At 36.7% G+C, this 24,384-nt stretch overlaps 1 protein-coding gene across 4 annotated transcripts in view; it reads right to left on the bottom strand.

The window, feature by feature from the left end:
* The window catches only part of TTLL7 (tubulin tyrosine ligase like 7), a 142,064-nt gene that overhangs the window by 60,481 nt on the left and 57,199 nt on the right, over nt 1–24,384 (bottom strand). For all 4 annotated transcript variants that reach the window (XM_070405461.1, XM_070405462.1, XM_070405463.1 and 1 more), the window contains 6 exons: nt 19,819–20,035; nt 16,818–16,982; nt 12,207–12,365; nt 7,119–7,213; nt 642–789; nt 486–559 (listed from right to left, as the gene is read on the bottom strand). In XM_070405461.1, coding sequence (XP_070261562.1) covers nt 486–559; nt 642–789; nt 7,119–7,213; nt 12,207–12,365; nt 16,818–16,982; nt 19,819–20,035 — 858 coding nt within the window. The remainder of the gene's footprint in view (nt 1–485; nt 560–641; nt 790–7,118; nt 7,214–12,206; nt 12,366–16,817; nt 16,983–19,818; nt 20,036–24,384) is intronic.

Consider the following 24,384-nt stretch of genomic DNA (forward strand, 5'->3'; position numbering starts at 1 on the left):
ACACCACATTATAACCAAACTAGAGGTTCGGTGCACAGATTTGTGCACTGGGGCCTGCTGTGGGAGTGCAGTTCATCCCAGTCAGCCAAGTGGCTGTGGACCCGCCCTCTGAGCAGCTGCTCCCGCTGTGGGAGCACACTGACCACCAGGGGGCAGCTCCTGCGTTGAACAACTGGTCGACCAGTCATTCTGGTCATCCGCCATTCAGTTGCTAGGCTTTATATTATAGATAAGGTCACAGGATAATATCTGATTTAAAAGATAATATCAGATTTAACCACCCTCGAGGCTGGCTAGCAGGAGTCTCCCAAGTCTGAACCATCTACCTGCTGTCTACCTTGTCATTCTAGAAAAATATCAAACAAAAGCACTATCTCAAAGTAAAATGAACAGTGCTTAAAACAAGCCTAAAACGTTAAAAAATGTACACTCATTGTTTTTGACACTTCACTTGTACAATCTGTATAAAAAGGAAGCACGCTTACCTATAATTCCCCATATGTCGATTTTCATGTTGTTCTTTAGAGACCTGCTTTCGCACTTGAACAAGTCTCTCTTTCTAGAAATACAAAAATTTGACAAATAAAACCTGGCAAATGAATTATGCAATTCAAAACATGGGTGTGTTAAAATAGTCATACCAACTCCTCTTTCCGCCTCTCCAGCTGATGCCTCTGCTGCTCCCAGTCTGAGGAACCTGGCAAGAGCCTTTTGATTGAATTCTGACCATAAAGCCTCCTTTGAGCCTCAGCTTTTTGTTTGGCCAAGTTTCTTCTTTTATCGCTGGTCCTAAAACATAAAACACAAGATCCTATTCTAGAATTCCAATTCTGATTTTATCCCAGTGAGGAGAAGGAGCAGAAAAGGAGACACAGTGACAATAGGAATCAAGGTTTATTAAATTACATATTTACATACGTTATATTCATCTAATCAGCATCAAATAAAGGTCTCCCTATTGTAAATAGAAGCTCTGAAGGTAACAAAATAAAATGAAAACAGTATAACGATGTACTAGCTGTACAATCTCAGGTTAATTACCTGCTGAGTCTATTTCCCCATCTATTAAATACTAACAATAATGTTTCCCTCCTACAGTTCTTATAAAGATCAACTTGTGGTATTAATAATAGGTCCTTAATGAATATTGGATCTTTTCTCTTCCTTCAACAATTCCATTTATATTTAAGTATTCCCTCATTTACACTAACCACTCCTTAGTTTATTTTCAATTCTGACTGAAATCCTAGCCTAACAATCACTATTTCTTTGAAGACTTCTGCATAGTCCTTCTCATTTTTGCCCAATCATGCAAATTTAGTTACAGCTGTCTGATTTCTATAGAAAAAGTCCTGTTGGGAGACTGCTTTCCTCTGAATCTCGTTCCTCTCTCTTCCCTCCCACGTAGCAGGTGCAATCCATGGAGAGTACCTGTTTGAGTACAGACTTTCAGTTTTGCACAACGAAAAAGTCCTGGAGATGGATGTTGGTGATGGTTGCACCACACTGTGCGCGTACTTAATGCCACTGAACTGCACACTTAAAAATGGTTAAGATAGTAATTTTTATGTTAAGTATATTTTACCCACCCCCCCAAAAAATTTAATGAGTTGGTATTCACCAGAGGAACAAAGATAAATGTACATTTAAATGAGGATATGTGCAAAAACCATGAACATGTGGAATAGCACCACACATGCGTTCTTAGAAAAATTAATTCCAAGGCAGAGGAAAAGAACAAAAAGTGATCATCTTGATGAGAGATGCAAAGACCAGATCAAACACTGTTTTGTATACAATCTAAAGATCAAAACTGCTTTGATGCAATGTTTAAACCTCATCTGATAGAGTAGAAACAACGTGATCAGAATATCAGAGTTTATAAATATCTTTTCAAATGTTGGCATTCCTCATCGGCCTGCTGTGGCTCAGTGGTTGAGTGTCAACTCATGCACCAAGAGGTCACCGGTTCTATTTCCGGTCAGGACACATGCCCATGATTGTGGGCTGGATCCCCAGCAGGAGGCATTGATGTTTCTCTTTCATTGATGTGTCTATCTCTCTCCCTCTCCCTCCCTCTCTCTCTAAAGACATTTTTTTAATGTTGGCATTCCTCAGGACTCTGCCAAGCCCCCCTTTACTTCTCAAAATGTACACTCTATGTGCTTTCATCCATTAGACAGCAATCTGTACATGGCTGTCAAATAGACGTCTCTATCTCCCGGGGCACTGTATATCAGATTTCCCAGTTAACAATTCTGCCTGGGGTCACAGAGAACCTCAAAATTAGCATGTTTAAAACTGAACTATCTCTCTCTACCTTCCCCCATCACTCCTCTAAATCTGTTTCTCACCTAAAATTTTTATCTAAATCAATACTGTATTGTCAAACAAGTTGTCCAAGCCAGAAACCCAGGAATCACGGGACACACTGAATTCCTAGTCCCTACTGCAGTAAGTAGTTTTAACGCTTGTCAAATGATCTGCAGAGCAACAGAGTGGAGGCTGGAAGATGATGTGGGGGTTAGCACTGGAAGAAGGAAGAAAGCCAGTAAAATAATCCAGGAGAGAAATGAGAAGTCATTAAACTTAGTGAGATTACAAAATTAAATGGTAGTCATACATTGTACAGGATTCAGTTGATTCATAATAAAGGAAGGAACTAATGATAACTCCCAGCTTTGAAGCCTGAACATTTATATGGATGGTTTTACAATTAACTAGCAAAGCAAAGCAAGACACAAAACTAGGTTTGAGTGATTATCATTGTAAGTACTTTTCTATGAGCATATGGTTTCCCTTTTAATAACTGAGCCACTTAAGGAGAGAAAATTTTACTCATTTTTCTATCTCCATCTTCTAGTACAATATAAGCTAAGAATGTACATTAAATATATGAAAAGGTTTTTCTTTTGTGGATTGGAGGTAATTGACATTATTAGCAGAAGAAAAGAGAGAAACCCAGCAAGAAAGGAGAAGATAATTCAACTTCTGGTCATATTGAATTTAAAGTGTCATCAGATCACTCACCCATTCATTCATTTACATCCTTACTTACTAGTTCACTCACTCATTACAAATTAACTGAGCCCCTATTAGAACAGAAACATCAAGTGTAAATGCTCAGCAGAGATCTTCAAATGCAAGACCAAAGCCCAAGAGTGGACAGAGCTGTCGAGAGGAGCCCTAATCTGTACCTCAATACAGGTGTAGACCTGGGACTCCAGTGTCTGACTCACAAAAGATGCCACAAAAATGAATGAGACTGACACAGAGGAAAAGAGGGCTGAGGCAAGAATGTAGTGAAAAAATGAAAAGTAGGGGGAAGTGAAATAATAGAAGACAGATAAATGCTCAAAGTTAAGTGAATTCAGAAAATAGAGTGTCAAAGAGGCCAGTGAGAATCAATTTTCAAGGGCAGGGTAGCATGAATTGCTGCATACACCATATACATGTAGCCTGTGAACTAGTCATGTCATAACTAAGGGTCAGATAATCTAATGTAACCTAGTCTAATCTGAACTAAACTAATAAACAGTACAGTATTTCAGACTCACAGAACTCATGAGACTATAACTATCTTTTGTAGACTCAATTTTAATGATTCTATTACAATAGTTATGGAGGAAAAATGATTCTTCTTATCAACACACCAGCATACCCGCTATACAAGATTGCCTTTTCCTTTTATTTCTGAAAAAGCACCTTTTTAACTTATTACTATTTAATTTTTACCTTTACTTATTATTCTTTCTCTTGTTCTGCATATAGCCCCTTTTGTACCCTCTTGTCTCTGAAGACCCCACGCCAAATGTTTCAGAAAATTATCTGAATCTGAACTTAAATTACATTGTGCCATCCAAGTACAAAGGGGATCAATTCTGACCCCTCAATATGAGGTTCGGTATTCTCAGGGGCTGTGATATATACTCTGAGCTATATACCAGTACACGCTTTTCGATTCTCTTGAGACTGAAAGTATACATTTACACTATGAATTTTGGGGTACACATGGAGCCATACTATAAGTAAAGCATCATACTAAGAATTGTGTTCTGGCAGGCATGGGCTCAGTGGCTGAGCATCAACCTATGAACCCGGAGGTCACGGTTCAATGCCCAGTCAGGGCACATGCCGGGGTTATGGCCTGATCCCCAGTGTGGGGTGTGCAGGAGGCAGCCAATCAATGATTCTCTCTCATCATTGATGTTTCTATCTCTCTCCCCCTCTCTGTTCCTAGCTGAAATAAATTATATATATATATATATATATATATATTAAAAGAATTGTGTAGAATAGCAAAGTATATGCTCCTTGACTTCAAGGAGCTTATATCAAATTGAAAGTAAAAATCTGCCATGCCCAAGTAAAAGAGCACAGAGGATAAAAGAGTAAACAAAGCAATAAGACCTGTTCTATGTAGACTCTAATTCCTCCTGAAGTTCAAAGAAACAAAAGATTAACTTGTGCTAATACACCATAATAAAAGATAGAATTTGAGTCATAGGCAGTAAGGAAAGGCATTCAGAACAGAATAAATCATCAATGAGAATAGGCTACACATGTGAGAAAAACCCTATATAATAAAACCCTAATATGCAAATCAACCGAACGACGGAATGACCGGTTGCTATGACACGCACTGACCACTAGGGGCAGGCGCTCAATGCCGGAACTGCCCCCTGGTGGTCAGTGCACTCCCATAAGGGGAGCACCACACAGCTAGAAGCCATGCGGCTGGTGAGCACAGCAGCAGTGGTGGCAGCCTCTCCCGCATACAAGGCAGCGCTAAAGACCCCTCAGCGGACATCCCCCGAGGGGTCCCAGACTGCGAGAGGGAGCAGGCCGGGCTGAGGGACCCCTTCCAGCCAAGTGCACAAATGTCATGCACCAGGCCTCTAGTAATGTGATAATCAGCCTAACTAAAACAGTTTTGGTTGGAGAGAAATAGGAAGTAAGATGAAAAAGCTAAGATTAAGTTATATTATGAAAGGAACTTAGATTAAGTGTTGGCAATAGAAATCCAATTAGGTTCTTGAGCAGAAACATAACACAATAAAAAAGATCATCGTGATAGTCTGATTAAAATAAATATAAATAGGGAATCACAGAACAATTTATTCTATCCAAAAGTAAAATACTCCATATAAAAATTAATCCAATAATATTTAATAAATAGGCAAGAATTTTCCTAGTGTTCTCAGCTCCTGCTTATGTTTCCATGATGTGCCCATCACATACCTTGCCACAGTGAAATACAAGTCTAACACATATGCCCATGGAGCCCTCCATCTGGCTGAGAGAAAAGGCACAGCTGCAACCTAAGCTTCATTAGCATAAGCTCTAAATGGTATGAATTGTGCTAATTCTCTTAGTGGAACAACACTAAGAAAATTAAGAAAGATGAAGTCCAATTCTCCCTTCGTTTTAAGCCTAGAAATGTCTCACTGTTTCAATGTATATATCTCACTTTTAAGAAGACCGAAAACACCCATGGGTGGCAAGTCAAAAGACATGCCAGAAAGAAAAAGAAAATTCAAGGCCTACTTATACAGTAATAGTAAATGCAAAAAAAAAAAAAGTATAGGCATATTGCTTAAGTAATCCAAAATAATGATACACTGTGTAAGCTAAATAAATAAAAATTTATTTTTTCTTTTCATTTCTTTTAACATAATTGAGATATCAGTAGAATTTAGGCAAATCATTCTTTAATCTGGCAAAAGGAATCATATGAACATTTTTGAACAAATTTATATGTTTATCTCTTTTTCTAATGATGCTTTCCACGAAAGGTACTTTTCAATCAGGCATCTGCTAAATGCTTGGAAACATTTAACATAAACAAATGGCATGGAAACATCCCACAGCTTCTTTAGAGCTCTTTAAATGACAAGTGGAATCAATTGAAATCATAAAATCTCTAAGATCAAAAAACCTTAGAGGTCCTTTAACCCAACACTCTAAATGCTGTTTCCACACTTATAATTGCAAACATTTCATTACTTCTTTGAGAAGTTCAGTTAAACTTCTAAAATATTTATTTCATTATGAGCCAAAAGCTTTCCCATATAATAGTGTTACGAATATTTGACATCCATGATCATATAAACTGCAATCAGCAACCCTTCTTCTGGGTATATATCCAAAGGAGTTGAAATTAGAATTCATATAAATATCTGCACTCCTGTATATATTGCAGCATTAGTCACAATAGCCAAGACAAAAGCAACCTAAATGCCCACCAGTGGATGAATGCATAATGAAAATATGGTGTATAATAAAACAGAGTATTATTCATCCTTAAAAAAAAGGGGGGGGGATCGCACTGATGCTTTTCAATGGGAAGGTTAAGCCTCACTTAACAACTGCCTCTCTTTTCTGTTTACCCAGGTAACAAGATATATTGAGAAGACCTCTAGAGAGAAAGGCAGAAATTTCATGTTTGAGATTTTTTACTTTCTGAATGACCTCTCTGTTTTAGTTTCTTCTAAGGTGACGAGATAATCTAGAAAGTTTCCTAAGGCAATCTCCAATTCAACCTCATATTCTATATCACTAAACTAGAGGTCCGGTGCACAAAATTTTGTGTGTGGGGGGGGGCGGGGGGCATTCCCTCAGCACGGCCTGCGCCCTCTCGCAGTTCGGGATGCCTCGGTGGACATCCCTCTCACAGTCCAGGACCCCTCGCTTCTTACTGCCTGCCTGCTCGCTGCTCCTTACTGCTTGGCTTGCTGCTCCTTAGCTGCTCCTTAGTGAGTGCACTGACCACCAGGGGGCAGCTCCTGAGTTGAGCGTCTGCCCCCTGGTGATCAGTGCACATCATAGCAACTGGTCATTCCACTGTTTGGTCAATTTGCATATTGGGCTTTTATTATATAGGATAAGTATAGCAATACTCTAACTTAACCATATTTTTTACTGTAGGTTCAGAGCCTTAAATGAGGAGAAGGAAAAACTGTGTGTTAGAGGAGAGGAAAAGACATTCGAAGAAAATAAATGGAATTGAGTAATTCAAAATATAAAACACAAAAAAATTCAAGCCAATTCCATGTACAAATGAATGTTCTATGTCAGATGTGGCAAAAATTTTCCAAAAAATGGAGGAAATACTTTACCTGATGTTGAGGAGCTTCAGTGCATTTAGCAGCACTCCCCTTTTTACATCATAGTCTATTTTCTGATCAGTCCCAAAGCTCGGAGCTCTGTTGATCTAAAATTTACAAAGAAAACAATGAGAGTAAGCAAATGTGGGTAGGCCAAAAAATACAAGGTGTTCCCCAAAAATTGTATACACACTTTAAAAGCTGATAGCTCAATTTTGAAAATGAAGTGAATTTTAATAAACACTGCCTTTATAATTATTTAAAGTGTGTGTATATATTGGGATGTCCTGTATTCAATACATATTTGTTAATCTAATGTGGGATCCCCAACCAGTAGAAGGACTCTACAATAAACCTCAAAGCTCTGCTTGGCAATGGACCGGTTACTATTGCCAAGCCTCCCTTCCCCATCACCCTAAGCCAGGGCATAAGGAATTGATTATCGCCACCCCCTTTCCCCCTGCTGTCTTGGCTCAGGATCTTCGGTCAGCATATCTGCCCTCCCCCTCTTTTCTACTCTCTTCAACCAAATTACCCCAAGCACTCTGAGTTTTAACTTCAGAGAAGTAAAAGTGACTCATCCTTCCATTGCTAACTAAAAAATAAATTTTGCTTCTTCCTACTTGAATCAGACAAGATTCATCAATTTTCATTTCCAAAGACACTGACTACATATTACTCAGAAGATACCATTAAGGGCAACTGCAGACTAACCTCCATGAACTTTCTAAGTATACAAGGACTCATGGGAATAAATGAGCCATGTGTGGTTGTGATGTCATTTCCGACATCATTGCCAGGATTTCATTAGACAAACAGCAAAAAATAACTCTATGTACCCAGAAATCCATTAGACAATATACTACCACTTCGGCAGCTGGAGTTTTGTTTTTGTTGTTATTTTGTTATGAAAATGTAACTGGAACAGCAGGTGTTTAAGAAAATTAAACACTGCTGTGTTCACAACTGTAGCTTAGCTTCATGACCACCAGATAACCCCACAGGCTATCTAAAAACATATGCTACGGGTCATAGACAAGGGCTGTCTGATACGAATTCATCACCACAAAAGATAAGGTAGTTGATGACATGCATTTTACAATTGGCAGCTGAACAAAAAAACACATTAAACTTAAGAAATCATTCAGAAGTACAAATGCCTCTAATTAGGAATGTAGTATGGGATCACTGCAGAAAAATTAGTAAATAGAAGCTAAATAAAAGACAGAAAGATCACCTGTAGCCTGACTATCTAGTGTATTGTTAATCATTTAATAAATGGTATCCCAGATATTTGCTATGCATATTTATAATATTCATTTTACCTTCCCAATAACTGTCTATATTTAATTAACTATTTTACAATCCAAGTTTTCCTTTTAACAATGTATCATGAAAATCTTCCATGTCAACATTTTGACAGATGCATGATAGTCTTTTTATAGAAATACCAGAGGCCCAATGCACAAAATTCGTTCAAGAGTAGGCCTTCCTTTCCCTGGCTGCCGGCACCGGCTTCCCTCTGGCACTTGGGACCCAGGCTTCCCTCTCGGTGCCAGTAGGCACTTGGGACCTGGGCTTCCCTCGCAGCCCCAGCTTCGTCCAGAAGGTCGTCCAGAAGGACATCTGGAAGGATGTCCGGTCTAATTAGCATATTATGCTTTTATTATTATATATGCCAAACTGTATTTTTCCTTTGATAATTTCTGATTCAGAAGGTGATTAACATATTCCCACCTGTGTGCTGTGCTCTTAGGGAAGGGAGTAGGTTGGTAATTGCAAGAACATCCATTTACTCAAGTGTTGTTCAAGTGTTATCTCTTAAAAGTGCAGAGAAAGGATAATGTCTTTATAATGAAAAATGTTTCAACCATTCCATAGTGACTCAAATCTCTAGAATTTGTAATACAATGATAGTTCTGCTATTACATGTAAGTAACAAATTATAAAATTAACCAAATATTTAGGAACTGACGATTATTAATTGGTTCACTGAAATGTTATCTGTATAGAATCTCTTAGGTGCTCCATTCTAAAACTGCAGTCTGGAATTCTGCCAGGCATATCCCTTCTGCAGAATGGTAATCTGGGACAATACAATCTCAAACCCCTCTCTCATATCTATTTCAAAGTCTTCCTCCTGCTATCACATAAAAGAAACTGGTTGATGAAGAAATGTAACCAATTTTTAAACTAATACATGAAAAAGTTTAAAAAAAAAACACCTTTTTTTCAATTAATGTCTTGGATTTTTAAAAATTTTATGAGAGTGGTACAAAAAAATATGAGAACCACAATGGCTCACAGAAGAAACTCTGAAAATTGGGTTTCATACAGCCAAAATTCCACTCTTTAATGTTGATGGCTTCTCCAGTTTTCACTGCCTAAATTCTAAAACAGACAAAACCTAGCCAATGTTATAGGCTTAAAACTCAGCAGCTTGTAAAAGGATGCAAAAATGAAAATTATTAGAAAGCAAATTAAATTAGTATTATTTATTAACTGTCCAAATGACAGCTGTATTATCAAAACAAACACAATCATTTCATGCACATATAAAAGTATCCAGAATAGATTCTGTGCTCCTAAATTAGTGCTCTTCCCTCTGTCCAGTAACTTCTCCCTACCCCACCCCCATTTCTCCAAACCCCAACCCCTATCCCACCTTCTAAATACCTTGCTCAGGTGCTCCCTCTTCTGCAAAGATTGTTTTAACTCTCAAATACACACATGAACACAGAGAGGTTAGTCAGTTTATTGTTTGTGCTGGCACCCTGCTTCCTACTTATACCTACAACCATTACCATAAAACACTCATCTGAGTCCCCGCAAGTGTTTTGTCTTATTCTTCTTGTATCTCTACCACCTGGCACAATGACTTATTGAAATTAATTCAAGGCCCTCTTGGCATGACTCAGAGGTTGAGCATCGACCTATGAACCAGGAAGTCACGGTTTAATTCCCATCAGGGCACATGCCTGGGTTACAGGCTCGATCCCCAGTGTGGGGCGTGCAGGAGGCAGCCGAAACATTGATATTTTTCTCTCTCTCTCCCTCTCCCTTCTTCTTTAAAATCAATTAAAAATATTTTTTAAAAAGAGAAATTAATTCAAGGATACTTAAAGTATGAGTATTCATATCCTTCCAAATTCCATGATTTTCCCTAAAAATGTTTTCTCTGCTTGAAAATTTCTGCAATTTGCCTCTACAAATCATTACTGGAAATTATTCCAGTGAACTAAAAGTTATCGCATTCTCAGAAGCACCTTCTCCATTGCTCCACTGGATGGCGCCAAAAGGTTTTTAACCTCGTATTAGAACCACTACCATTGCAGCTGAAAATACAAAGAAACAAAATCATTACATAAGGTTCTTTTCACTGTTTTAATATAATTAAATGTTCATTCTCCACAGCTTTTAGTTGTGTGTTTTTTTCTTCGAGTTTTTTAATGGTTCTGATTGATCCAGAAATGATGAAAAAAATGAATAGAAAATGAAACTATGTTAATGCAAACAATAGTATTTAGCCATTGGTTATTGTGGAATTTTGTAATGGTTCTTATTTTCCTGAAAATGAAGGACAAAATAAAGTAGAAGAAACATTAATGCAAACAACTGTATTTTGAGCCTTAAAAACAAAACAAGACAGAATTCAACCATTCAGTCAATTCTGGTTTACCCAGCTAAGTTCCAATTAGGCCACTGCTTTTAAAAACTGTAAATGTCTGTAAAGTCATTCGTCCCTGCTCTTCTTGCAGTTCTACCTCCTGCATGTGCCTTCACTTCTTCCCCACCCAGCAAGGATAAAAGACAAGTATCAGGGGTAGAAAAAAATACAGCTGAGAGCAGGAAAGGGTGACTGCAGACAAAACAATAACCCTAGACAACGTCAGGTCTCAGCACACTAGACGTGGTGCAGCCAAGTGCTTTGATATCCAATGGAGGGAGCTAAAGGATAAGCAACATTCCTCATATCCATCTTATTTCTAGGGCCCGAGCAGGAGCAAAATGTGAACACCTGACAAACTGTAATTGGAAATATACATATTATTTACTCATAGTACATTCAATACACACAGGAAACCATCGGCCCTGTGGTTTGGAAAAGTATTCTTCCCGAAGAATGTATTTTGAATGTTTTGATCTCACCTATCACTCATTCAATTTACTTTTGCAAGCCTTGATATTAAAGATGTAATTGCAAACTTCTAAATCATTAATAAAAAAGAGAGATAATCCAACTTAAAATGAAAGGTAATTGCTGCTGATATCTTCTATAGGAATATATTCCTCAAAAATATAACTAATCTTGTAAGCACTAAGTGTTTGGAAATGTGCTGTTTTCTTGATAAAGTTTCCTACATACGGTACTTTGTGACCATACACTCTGCGACCTAAGGTTTCTTCTGGATATATTATAAATTAATTAAGACTGGAAGGAAAGGTACAAAAAAATCTTTAAAAGAGATCATTTTTACTTTTTCCTGTATATTACTCTGTATTTTCCAGATGTTAAGTGACCTTTTGTAAATAAAAGGAATGACAACGCTGCCCATAGCAGGGACGGGCAGCAAATCCAAAGGCACGCAGCTGAGGGGCTGGACTTGAGGGGAGGCCCAGGCATGTGATGTGGCCAGAAAGGCACATTCAAGCCACCTGGGTGTCAGGGTTAATGAACCCACTGGAGTGTCCCTCTTCGAGAGCGTGAAGGGAGACACACTGAGACAGAGAGGCTGTGGTCCCGAGGCCCAGGCGCCCACATAGAGAGAGGAAAGACAGCACCCACATGTCATGAAGTGGTAGGAGCCCTGAGGCTGAGAAAATATTGGAGGAAATAGATAAAAAATCAGTAAAAGTAGATCCACACATATATTCAAAATTCCTGGCCTAGAAATGTGACACTAATTTGGGAAAAGTAATATCAAACACATATTGATCCTTCTAAGAACTGTTCTGTTCCATGAATTTTCATTCTCTTCCTCCCACACACTCCATTCAGGCCTCTTTCTGCTCAGTCAATGAGACGACGGTGCCAAGTACACATTTAAAAACATTTGTGTTAATGCACAGTGATAACATGTCTTCTTAAAAACGCCTTACCTCCAGGAGCCACGGCTTTAGCTTTCTGTCCAACAAAATATCAAATCCCAGGACTTCGAAGCAGACACTTTCACTGCCCGGAGGCTGCCCAGGTCTGCACATCCGATAGGCATGCAGGACATGAGGCTCTGCCACAATCAGAGTCTTAACCACCAGCTCCTACAAGGACAGATTTTCAAAAGGTGAAAATGCCTTATTTCGTTCCCATTTACACACGTGGCGATAAGGCCTGGACTTACAAACTAGCCCTGGGGCATCCAGCCCCGCCACTGCCCTGACTTCCCTCCATCCAACTGTTCCCGGACCCGCTAAGCTCCCGCCATGCTTGTCTCCTCTGGGATCATCTCAGTAACCGTTCCCTCTTCTTGGGACACTCTTCTCCCCCTATGCCTATGTCTGCATCCTTGATATCCAGAGAGGCCGTCCCTGACCCTGGGGTCAAAACCGCCACCCATCAGCCCTTACTGCATAACTTTGCAGCACGGAACCAGCCGATCTTTTCCTTGTTTTGTTAGAGCAGGGTCCTTGTGTGTCTGATTTACTACCCCATTCCAGTGCCTACCATAGTACCTCACATATAGGAGATGCTCAAAAACATCTGTGAACAAATGAGTAAACTAATTCACAAACGACATTATAGAATGTCCACTTGGACATCGGCTGGAAAGAGCGAGGGGAGAATCCCAGAGAGCTGGGTTTCTTCGTGCAGCGAGGCAATACTGCCACTAGGTGAGCTGGCTGTCATCATTTTCTGTGAGGACACAGAATATGACGGGGCTGAGTTACTGATGCCAATAAAGCAAAAAGTTGTTTTAACTGAAGTTGGAGAACAAGCTATGGATTGTTGAAAAGCTGCCCCACTGGTTTTTGCTCAGAATATATTGCCTTTGGAACTGCCTCTCTACAGGTACTGCTGCCAAATGTAAACTGGCAATAGTAGTAACACCTGCTGCAAAAAGACTGACGAAGGGACAAGATGAGACTCCACGTGAAACTCGCAGTGTAGCGACCAGAGCACATTGAACCTGAACTAAGTGTTAGCAACTTAACTCACCTACTGTTACAATTATTCTATTATTCCACTAGAAGTCCATCTCATATGTCAGGTCAGACACAAAATCCCACTACCTGCTGGGCGCAATATTTAACCATATGGGAGAAAAATGGAAGGCAGAAATTAACCTCACTGATACCCAGAATCTCAACCCCGATGCTATCTATCTGGAAGTAAGGGTCAGAGAAGCCATGAGGTTGTTCTCAGAAAATTTTATTCAAAATAACAAATTAAAGGTAACACCAAAGAATTTAAAGATGAAAGACAAAAAGCACTCCATATAAATCTTTGGAGATATTACTAAAACAACTGGAGAGTACCAAAAAAAGTTAAAACCTTGGCTAGTAAGTGTCTGTGTAGAACAAGACAGTGAGGGGAATTAATAGACCCTGATTACCGATCTCTGTTTTTTTCTACATAAAAAACAACACATTTTTAGAAATATAAAGGCAAGCTTGCAAGTATATGTGAAACCAGGAGTGATATAATCAAGCAAAAATCAAATTTCACCAATTCTTTTCCAAGTATCATTGCTTTGAAATATGATTTGTAGATTTGTACACAAAATATACAAAAAGGCATTCAGTAAAAATGGTTTTATAAATGATTACAATCATTTTTAATCTCTATGGCCTGATTTTCTGTTGATTTTCTATTCATTCTTGTTAAGCACAAAAACACACATCTCTGTGCTTCATGGAAGGTATTGCTAGTTTTTAGATATAGGCAGTTACTTTTTAAAAAAATTACCCCCAAAAAAGAGATCATTTAAAAAAGCCTCCTAAGTTAAATTCATAAAATTTGTAAACTATTAACATTATGATAAAAATCTACTACATTTGCCTTTTCTATCTCCTCCTATCATTCTCTTTTTACAATATAGTATTTTGTTGATTCACCTTAAACAGAGAGATCTTTACAAATTATATGTAATTCTGAATAAAGACAAAATTTTAAATAACTAAATAAATGCAGACAATCTAACAAGATAAATGTAAGAAATGTACTTGGAAAAGTTAATAATTTAATAAGTTATTAATTTATTTAAATTATTATATAAATTTATTAATTTATTAAGTAATTGATTACTTATAGATTATTAATATACATTCTAACTAAGGTAGGCAAAAGTGATGCAAAATTTAGCCATTCATGGAAGAGATCATGAATGTGTCAGACCTTAATAGACTCACATTGGTCATGTTTAGGTCATATCTGAAAGTTGTACTTTAGGCTATAACAGAAAAGTTAATTGCCTAACCTATGAATATTAGTCTTACTTCTATACCTTCTCCCAATTTAATCATGTGGAAAAAGTACCACTTATAAGCTCATGATACTCACTTTTCTCTGATTCTCTCTATACATACTTCACCAAGGCAGCCCAACAGGTACCACCTTTTGACAAAGACATTCCCATATGGACATGAAATATTTGGTAAAGAAAAAAGAATATTGGAGAGTATATAACATGTCCTTGGTCTCACTGTGCTAATCATCAACTAACCTACTCATTAAATCGTCCAGGCAATATCATGTACCATATGATCTTCCATCAAAAAGCAACTGCCCCAACATAAATTTCTCAACTCTGAGTCTTCTAATCCACTATGATAGTAAATCTATCATTAGAACATTTTTTGGAATTTCCACAGAATTGGCCTTGCTAAAATAAATAAGTAAAAAACATAGAATTATTGTAATCAAATTTTTGTTTGGAGGTATGTAGTTTCTCAGGAAGATATAATAGAAAGTAAACAAGTTGGTAGGCATCTAACCAAATCCAGATGACAAACATTTTTCATGAGTCCTACATTTTTAAAACTTTTGAATGGATTGTCAATGTTTACAAATCTGGGGATTTACAGCTTCTATTGACAAATTAGGAGATGAACCACCCTGGGCCCAAAATATCATGTGCACCAATAGAATAGTGCTGAGTGGTTATCTATGTCCTTCAGACCTCTTTCTTATGCTCTTCAAATTAGCACAGTTCCCAGCACACCCTAATTCATTCTTTTCAAACGTCACTCTTTTTCACTTGTCTGACATCTAAGAATCTTTGGATTTATGTCCTGTGACATAAAATATAAGGAGTAACAAACATCAACCAACAATCAACCAAAGATAAATATAATGATGCTTATTTTTCTCTCTGATTTTCTCAACTGAACCAAGTTCAACTACCTATGAACTTTCATGTCCATTGCCATTACAGATTTACTTAAATTATATATTATTTGTCCCCAAAGAAAGGCCAAATCAAATTATATAGCCCTTAATCACATTATTTTCAGTAGGCACAGTCTTCTAACTTGGAATACCATTTTATTTAATACTTCTGCTAGGATTAATAAAGGGTCTGTTTCACCAAAGTTATCTTCTCTTATCTGTTTCCTTGTTTCTCTTTACCTTTACCTTTTGGAATTTCATCCATTGCCAGGGTGTTACATATCAATTGTACCACAAACACATTCCTGACTGCTTGATCTTTCTACCTGAGACAGCATTTCAGGTTCAACACATCTAAAGTAAAATTCATCATCATAGCCTCACGGACTTTTAAAAGCTTAGTTCGGAAGTCAATGCCTCCAAGAAGTCCTCTCTCACCACCCACCCAAAGCTACTGTATGTGGTTTCCTCCACTTCCCACAGAATCCACTGCTGCCTCCTCTGTTGTGCTTGCTACACTGAATTTCAATAACAATTTTTGTGCTGGTTTTTCCGGCCAAACTCTATGTTTTTCAAGAACTGGAGGTGTAACTTATAAATCTTCAAATTATCAGCCAAAGTTAGGCTTATATTATGGGTTCAATAAATGTTTACTAGATAAATGAGTGAATAAACAAATAAGTAAAACTTTTTCCCCTCATCTGTAAAACTAAGTTCTAAATCTTCTCAAAAATAAATTCCTTCCTACTCTATTTCAGATAATGCCACCTCCATTCTCCCTATAATTACTCCTTAAAACTAGAAGAATCACTGAGTACTTCTCTCCCATTCTGAACATTCAATAAATCCCAATATTTACCTCATTGCCACCCCTTTATTGTGTTCAATTTAGGCCTTTCTTTTCACTAAAAGTTCTCCCAAGGGCCCTCTTCTACCTACTCTTGGTCTTCACTCTAACCCATCCCACACCCTTTTTCAGATGTACCTTTTTAGTTCATAGTCCTTGACCTTATTATTCTCCTCCCTTAAGCTTTGATTAAGCCTGGACATTAAGCCTTGATTTTCAGACCTAAAATTTAGCCTCTACATATCTTTTCAGCCATAAGTCCCCACGCATCTCCCACAAATACCAAATGTACCAACCTGGACCACGTAACAGTACTCTCATACCTCTCCACACTTTTACTTATGTTTTCACCTCCACCTAGAATTCCCTCTCCCATCCCTACTCATGTATCAAGGTCCATCCCAAATTCTACTTCCTTCATGAAAACATGCCTTATCTGCCCAATCTAATGTAATCTGCGCTTTATTTAAAATTCTTGGTGATCCTTTAATTTAATCTGAAGAAAGACAGTCATAATTGTGGAATAGTATTCTCTTACTGAAATGTCACTCCAAAACTTGGCAACATCATGTTGATTTGCTTGCAGGAATTCCGTAAACCATTTGATGGAGCGTTTGCTGCCCTTGTTTTCCGTCTCGTCCCTTTCAAAACGCTCATTGTGCTTGTTCACAGAGTAGTTTGTCAGGTGCATGTATAACTGGGTCTGTAACAAGTAAGAACCAAAGGTATCACCTATGGGACTCTAGAACCGTGAGATTTCACAGAAAAGAAAAGCATCCAAAGGTGAAAGATGATTTTAAAGTTTAAAATATACAGATTGACAATTTCACAATTACTTCGATAATTTCCAAATTAAATGGAATGGCACGTTTCCCTTAACATGAATGTAGTAATCTATATCTTCCACAGAGAGCATTAAAATAATAAGATTCTATAGAGTAATTAAATGAAAATGTAAAATTGTATATTGCTTAGTAAGAAAAATGCTTTTTTGTTCATTTTTTTGTTCGCTTTTTTGGTCACTTACAGTTTGGGGGTGTTTTTTTAATTTTATTGATTTTTTACAGAGAGGAAGGGTGAGGGATAGAGAGCCAGAAACATCGATGAGAGAGAAACATTGATCAGCTGCCTCCTGCACACCTCCCACTGGGGATGTTCCCGCAACCAAGGTACATGCCCCTGACCAGAATCAAACCCGGGACCCTTCAGTCCACAGGATAATGCTCCATCCACTGAGCCAAACCGGTTAGGGAGGTCACTTACAGTTTTTACTCAAATTTGTGTTTAGGAATTTTCTGAGAGAACATTCTAAGTCTTTGCAAAGAAATATTAAAAAATGAAAGCTCAAGTAAGTAGCATAAACCAAAAGACAGGACTAGCAAACACAGCCTCTGCCCCATTCTTATGCGGAGGCCACTGTAACTTGTTAACAAGACAGAGTGCACTCAGCAGACAATGCTGCTCCCCATGCAGTGCTGTAGTGTCTGAATGATCAACAGCACATTTATGATGCTCCATATTAGAGCTGTTTTGTCTTTGCCTCTTTATATCCTTATGTTTGCTGATAGTGTTTTTCTCAAATAAACTTGAAAAAGATTGGCTCCTTACCAATCTCCCATGAACATTCATCAAGTCTATAAATCCCACCCTCATGATTCATCTCCTAGAGGTGACTTCAGGTAACATTGTTGCATCACAATGAATATATGCTTCATGAACATGATTAGTATTTTGGCTTGTTAATAACTAAGTATATTCATGTCACATTTTTTTCACTGCCATTACTTAGGTCTACAGTCTTAAAATCTTTGAAGCAAATATGCAGAACTCCTCATTTGAATTATATGTGCTCATCACTAATTAAGAATTTATTTTTTCATTTATTAAACAATATTTAAGGAGCCCCTCTACCAGTTCCCTTATTCTTCTTCTGCCAGGTTTACAAAAATTTTTAATTCATTGAACATAGTAACATTTATGATCAGCCCTTAGTATTGAATTTTGAAAATATAACCATTCTTTTTTTTTTTTTTTGAGAGAGAGAGAGAGAGAGAGAGAGAGAGAAAAGGAAAGGGAGAGATAAAGGGAGGGGGGAGAGAAAGAGATCGATTTGTTGTTCCACTTATTTATGCATTCATTGGTTGATTCTTATATGTGCCCTGACCAGGAATCAAACCCTAGCTAGGGCAGAAACATGACCATTTTTAATAGAGTTAATTGTGTGCATAATATTGAAAGAAAACAATAACCAGACCTTTGACAAAAGGGGAAACAATTCTAAAAAATGGTTTTTTAGTTAACTAAACTTTTACTTTTAGTTAATAATAAATCAATACATACAAAAAATAAATTAAAGTTTGTTTTATATAAACTATAAGTTATAGTTTATTACTTTATGAAAAAATATGATAAGAAATTACAGTTTAATAGACTTAAAAATCACACTGAAACAGACCATTTATGTCTCTTCTTCACATTTGGTCAATGTAAATTTACAATCTTCTCTTTTAGTCCAACAAAAATAAATTACTCTATTTTCTGATATCTTTTGCTTCCTGTTTCATATACTTTCTCCCACATTCTATATGTTTAAACCGAACCTCTTATACAAAGGTATAAACACTGTTCAAGTACAGCCTCCTCCTTGAGGAGCTGAAGACAAACTAGCCATTTTGTACTCAACTACATAAACATTCTATCTATACTTCCTAATGGCATCTTACTTTTTTATTTATAGTTAAAGAAAAATCATTTCTATCCAGGGCTACTGCATACACACATGTGCTTAGAAATCCATCCTTGTGTCCGCAGCACCCAGAGGGGAAGACTTTTCCTGATTAGCCTTCCTGGAGCGGACACCTTTTTATATTCGATTTTTCCCAAAGCTGTCTACAGATCGGAAGTAGTCCTGTTTATACATGCAGTCATTCTAGACCAGCGATTTCAACCGTTCTCATCTCATGGCACATATAAACTAATTACTAAGATTCTGCAGCACAACAAAAATATCGTTTCTTGCCAATCTGACAAAAAAATAAGTATAATTTTGATTCATTCACAACTGGACAAGCTATTGTTGTGCTGCCTGTTGTCATTTTTTCATCTGATAATCTAAGGGCAAAAAGGACAGTGCCCCTGATTAGTCAGTCAGGTATTGAATGTTTTAAAAATGTTTGCAGCACATCAGTTGAAAATGGTTGTTCTAGATCAGTGGTGAGGAACGTCCAGCCCGCGGGCCGTATAAGGGCTCGTGAAATCATTTGGTCTGGCCCTGCCAAGGCATTAGGGGTGAGCTAATTAAGTGCTTGACTAAATATAGCAGGCTAATTTTTAAGTTGATAATTTTGTATGTCCCATGAATGATGTTATAAATATCCAAATGGCCCTTGGCAGTAAAAAGGTTCCCCACCCCTGTTCTAGACTATAAGAACCTGAGAGGAGGAGCTTTCATTCATATAATCTTTAGACACAATGGGTTCTTTAAAAAGTACATGTTGAATCTATGAATCAAATCATAGCTTCTGTTTGGTATCACTTACCAAATTGGACTCATTAGGTGGAATGTACTTCTCTGTTCCCATTCGCACAAGTCCATCGTGGTAGAGAAATATTTTTAGTGGGTCACATGATGTTACCAGAATGTAAATTCGTAAATCAAACTTGTAGCCTTCCATTAGGAAAGGCTTGTCGATGTATTCTTGAACAATCAAATGATCCTGAGATGGAAGTTTGTCACCATTTCTTATCAAAGAAATCCTAAGTTTAGAAAAAGAATCAAAAGAACAATTTTATATGGAGTCAAGATGTTTACAAAGTTATAGCTAATACTCAAGAAGAATATGGAGGAATGGATAACTCCAAAGTCTGTGCCTTCACAAAAGCAGTGAATTGAAAAACAATAAAAATAAGAAAGTTGTCAGAATCAACTTTTCTGGAATTCTGGAAACTAACCAAAAGCTTGTAACAACCAGGGATCATTTAATCAAAAAATAAGTAAAAATAAAATTTTTTAAAAATCACCACAGCTGAATCTATGTAAAACAGCTTTGTGGCATTTTAACTTACTCTGGTACCAACACTTTACCCTCAGCTCACCAGTGGGCTTGAACAACAGCCCATGTTTCCAGTACTGATACTGATTCTAGAGGGAGCAGAATAGGTCATATTCTGTTGGTGGCCTTGTTTTTTTAACCTGTGTAGTGGCTCCCTGGAGGACCTCAAAGGGGTTGCTTTTATCTTGCCTAAGTGGGAACTCTCCCCAGGCTGAGGCAGCTACTTAGGGAGGCAATTATGGAGAAGATTTAAAGACATATGTACTAGTCCCTGCTGCCTAACCATTGGAGGAAACAACAGACCTACTAAAAAGATTGGGGGGAAGGACTGAGGAATGAGAATCTTTGATTAATAAGGTTTTGAAAGCTCGGACATATTTCTAGGACTCCAGAAGGCCATGTCCATGCCCAAAGGTAGGTGCCTGCTCAGGATCCTAAGATCCTAAGCTCTTAGCTCTGGCTAATCAGGGGGCTCTATACAAGTAAGAAGTAAAGGCTGAGCAGAGATATAATTGCCTAGTTGGACACAGAAGGCTTGCTCAAACTTAAACACACATATAATCCATCTGAAAAGACTGGGCAAAATATTTTGGAGGGGGGCTGGTTTCCAAATGTTTAAGAAAAATCTCTGTCCAATTAGCAGCTGACCACTGACCTAACACAACAAGAATTAGAGTAGCCACACACAACAAAGAATACACACTTTACAAAATTATTTCAGAAACCCACTGTGCAAATAAGCAGCAACTACAACAAGCATGAACAATAACAACAACAAACCTACAAAGAGGGGAGAGGCTGATTTTCTGAGTTTCTACATTAGAGTATTAAAAATGTCAAATTTTTAACAAAAAGATTATAAGTCATGCAAAGGAAAAAAGAAAGTATGACACATACACAGGAATATTATCAATTAATATAAAGTCTCTGAGGAAACCCAGACATTGAGCTTACTGAACAATCAACTGTTGAAATCAACTATTTTAAATTTATTCAAAGAGTTAAAGGAAATCATGAAAATGCTATCTCACCAACTTGAGAATATCAATAGAGATAGAAATTATTTTTAAAGGGTAAGGAAGAGAATTCAAACAGAAATTCTGAAGTTGAAAAGTACAATAAAAAACAATAAAAAAAATCATTTAAGGTGTTAAACAAAAAATTTAGGAATGCAAAAAAAAAAAGCAAAACTTGAAGATGATCGGTTAAGATTAACTCGTCTAAGGAACAAAAAGAAAAAAAAAATGAAGAAAAATCAGAGCTTAAAAGTTCACCATCAAGAATATTAGCATACATATTCTGGGAGTCTCAAATAAAGAGGAGAGAGAAAGAGGGGTAAGAAGAATATTTGAAGAATTAATAGCTGAAGATATCTTAATTCCAAGAAGATCAATGAACTCCAAGTAGGACAAACTCAAAGAAATTCACACTGAGACACATAATCAAACTGTCAAAAGCTAAGGCAAAAAGTCTTGAAAGTAGCTACTAAGAAATAAGTAAAAATTAAAAGACTAAAGCTACTCGTCATATCTGAGGAATCCTCAATAACATAAAAAGCTTATTTCTTATCAGAAACATTGGAGGCCAAAATACAGTGAAATGACATATTCAAAGACCTGACAGAAAAAGAAAAAAAAGAACTTTTAACCAAGAATTCTATAGCTGGCAAAACTATTCAAAATTAAAGAAGAAATTAAGACACTCCCAGATAAACAGAAGCTGAGGGAGTTTTTTGCTCGTACACCTGGCCTACAAGAAATGCTAAAGCGAATCCTTCAGGCAAAACAAAAGGACACTAGACAGTAACTCAAATACACACAAAGAAATAAAGATCACCACTAAAGGTGATTCATGGTAAATATAAAAGTCACTATTTAGTATAGTTTAAGTTTGTGACTCCTCATTTTTCCTATATTATTTCAAACACAACTGCATAAAACAATAATTACAAATCTACGTTATTGGACACACAATGAGCAGGATGTATTTTGTGACAATAAAAGGGAGCAGAGCTATATAGGATCAGGGTTTTTTGTGTTTTGTTGTTGTTGTTTTTTACTATTGAAAGAAAGATGATATTAATCTAAACAAGACTGCTATAAATTGAGATGTTAATTGTAATCCCAAAGTAACCATTAAAAAATTAAAAATAAATATAGTTAAATAAATGACAAGGAAAGTTAATTGGCACACTAGAAAATTATTTAATATACAAGAGGGCAGAAATGGAAGAATTAAGGAATGAAAATTATATATAAGACATAGAAAACACATAGCAAAATGGTAGAAGTAAATCTTTCTTTATCAATAATGATTTAAGCACAAATAGATTAACTCTCTTATTAAAAAACAAGATTTGGCAAAATGAATTTAAAAAAAAAACATGGTCCAACTATATTTTGTCTACAAGAGATTCATTTTAGATTCAAAGTCTCAAATAGGTTGAAAGTAAATAAATGGAAAAGATATTTCATGCAAACAATAACCAAAATAGACTTTCAGATAAACGTTATTACAAAAGACAAAGAAAACAGTACACAGTGATTTTTTTAAAAGGCAATGCATCAAGAAGACATACTAATCATAAACATATATGCACCTACCAGCAGAGCTCCAAAATATATGAAGCAAAAACTGATAGAACTCAAAGAAGATATAGATAGTTCAACAATAACAACTGGAGTCTTCAACACCCCACTTTCAGCAATGGAGAGGACAATCAAACAATAGATCAGCAAGGAAATGGTTATCCTCCACAGATGGCAGAGGTGTCCTTTACCTACTCACTGCATTACAGTGTGCTTCTTCAGCTATTTTTTATACTGTTGTCAAATCTGATTAATATTTCTGTATAATGTTTTACCATTAAATATATATATATAAATTTTAACATTATTTTTAACATTAAAATTGAGAAAAAATGTGAACTTCAATTATACCCCCAAATTTTTTTCTTTGAGACTAACATAGAGGACCAACTTTACATTAAACAATCAACATAAAATTCCCACTAATATTACATGTTTACTTTTTGAACTAGTAAACCACAGTTAAAAATAATGTCTGATTAGACTGTGATTGAAAATTAAAGGGAAATGTGTTGAATAGCTACAATTCCAAAAACCTTTTCCCCAAAGCATTTAAAACAAAAGATTAAAATGACTCATGAGTTTTTATTAAAAGCAGACTCAGTTACATTTTTTAAAAGTACATTGCAGAAAACTGACATAAGAAATCAAAAGGAAAGAAATATAAGTTATATAATCTATTCTCAGCTAGCATGTCTACTTTTTGGTATTTTAGCTTAATGTGTTCTACTTATTTTCAATCCAATCACCATGGGTACAGAGATAAAAATGAGCAAAACAGAGACAGACTCATAGCTGGAGAGCAGGCTGACAGCTGGGAAGGGGGTTTTGGGAGGCTGAAAGAGTGGAGGGATTGAACATAAAAGAGAAAAAACTCATGGACATGGATAACAGTGTGGTGATTGCAGGGGAGAGGAGAGTTGGGAAAGATGGAGAAAGGTATAGAGGGGATAAATGGTGATGGACAGGGACTTAGCCTAAAGTGGTGAACACACAATACAGTGTACAGATAATGAGCTGTTGAATTTTGCACCTGAGACCTGTATAATTTTGTTAATCGGTGTCACCCCAATAAATTGAATAAAAGGAAAAAATGTATTTGTAAAGCAAAGAAGACACATGTAAGAGTAACTCCCTTCTCACTTCTTTCTCCAAGTCAATTTAGCTCTGTGGTATTCAAGATTACTCTAAAATTATTATAAATGCAAATTTTGTTTAAAAAATAGAAAATATCTTTTTTCCCTATTTGGTTGTCTCCTATTAAAGTCTTCCAATCTGTTTATTCGATTTTTAAATTTAATTACTGAAGCCTGTAGGATAGAATGAAAGGACTCATTAAATATTTAGTTCCAAAAACAGCAATGGGTAGAATCCTATTTTATCATATTTTTCATATTTGTACTCAACCATGAGTGAATACTCACATTTATTCTCTGACACTCCAACTACATACACACACACACAC

Source organism: Myotis yumanensis, unplaced genomic scaffold (genome assembly GCF_028538775.1).
Source record: "Myotis yumanensis isolate MYYU_CA2020_CCGP unplaced genomic scaffold, mMyoYum1.0.hap1 SCAF_2, whole genome shotgun sequence".
Classification (NCBI taxonomy): Eukaryota; Metazoa; Chordata; class Mammalia; order Chiroptera; family Vespertilionidae; genus Myotis; species Myotis yumanensis.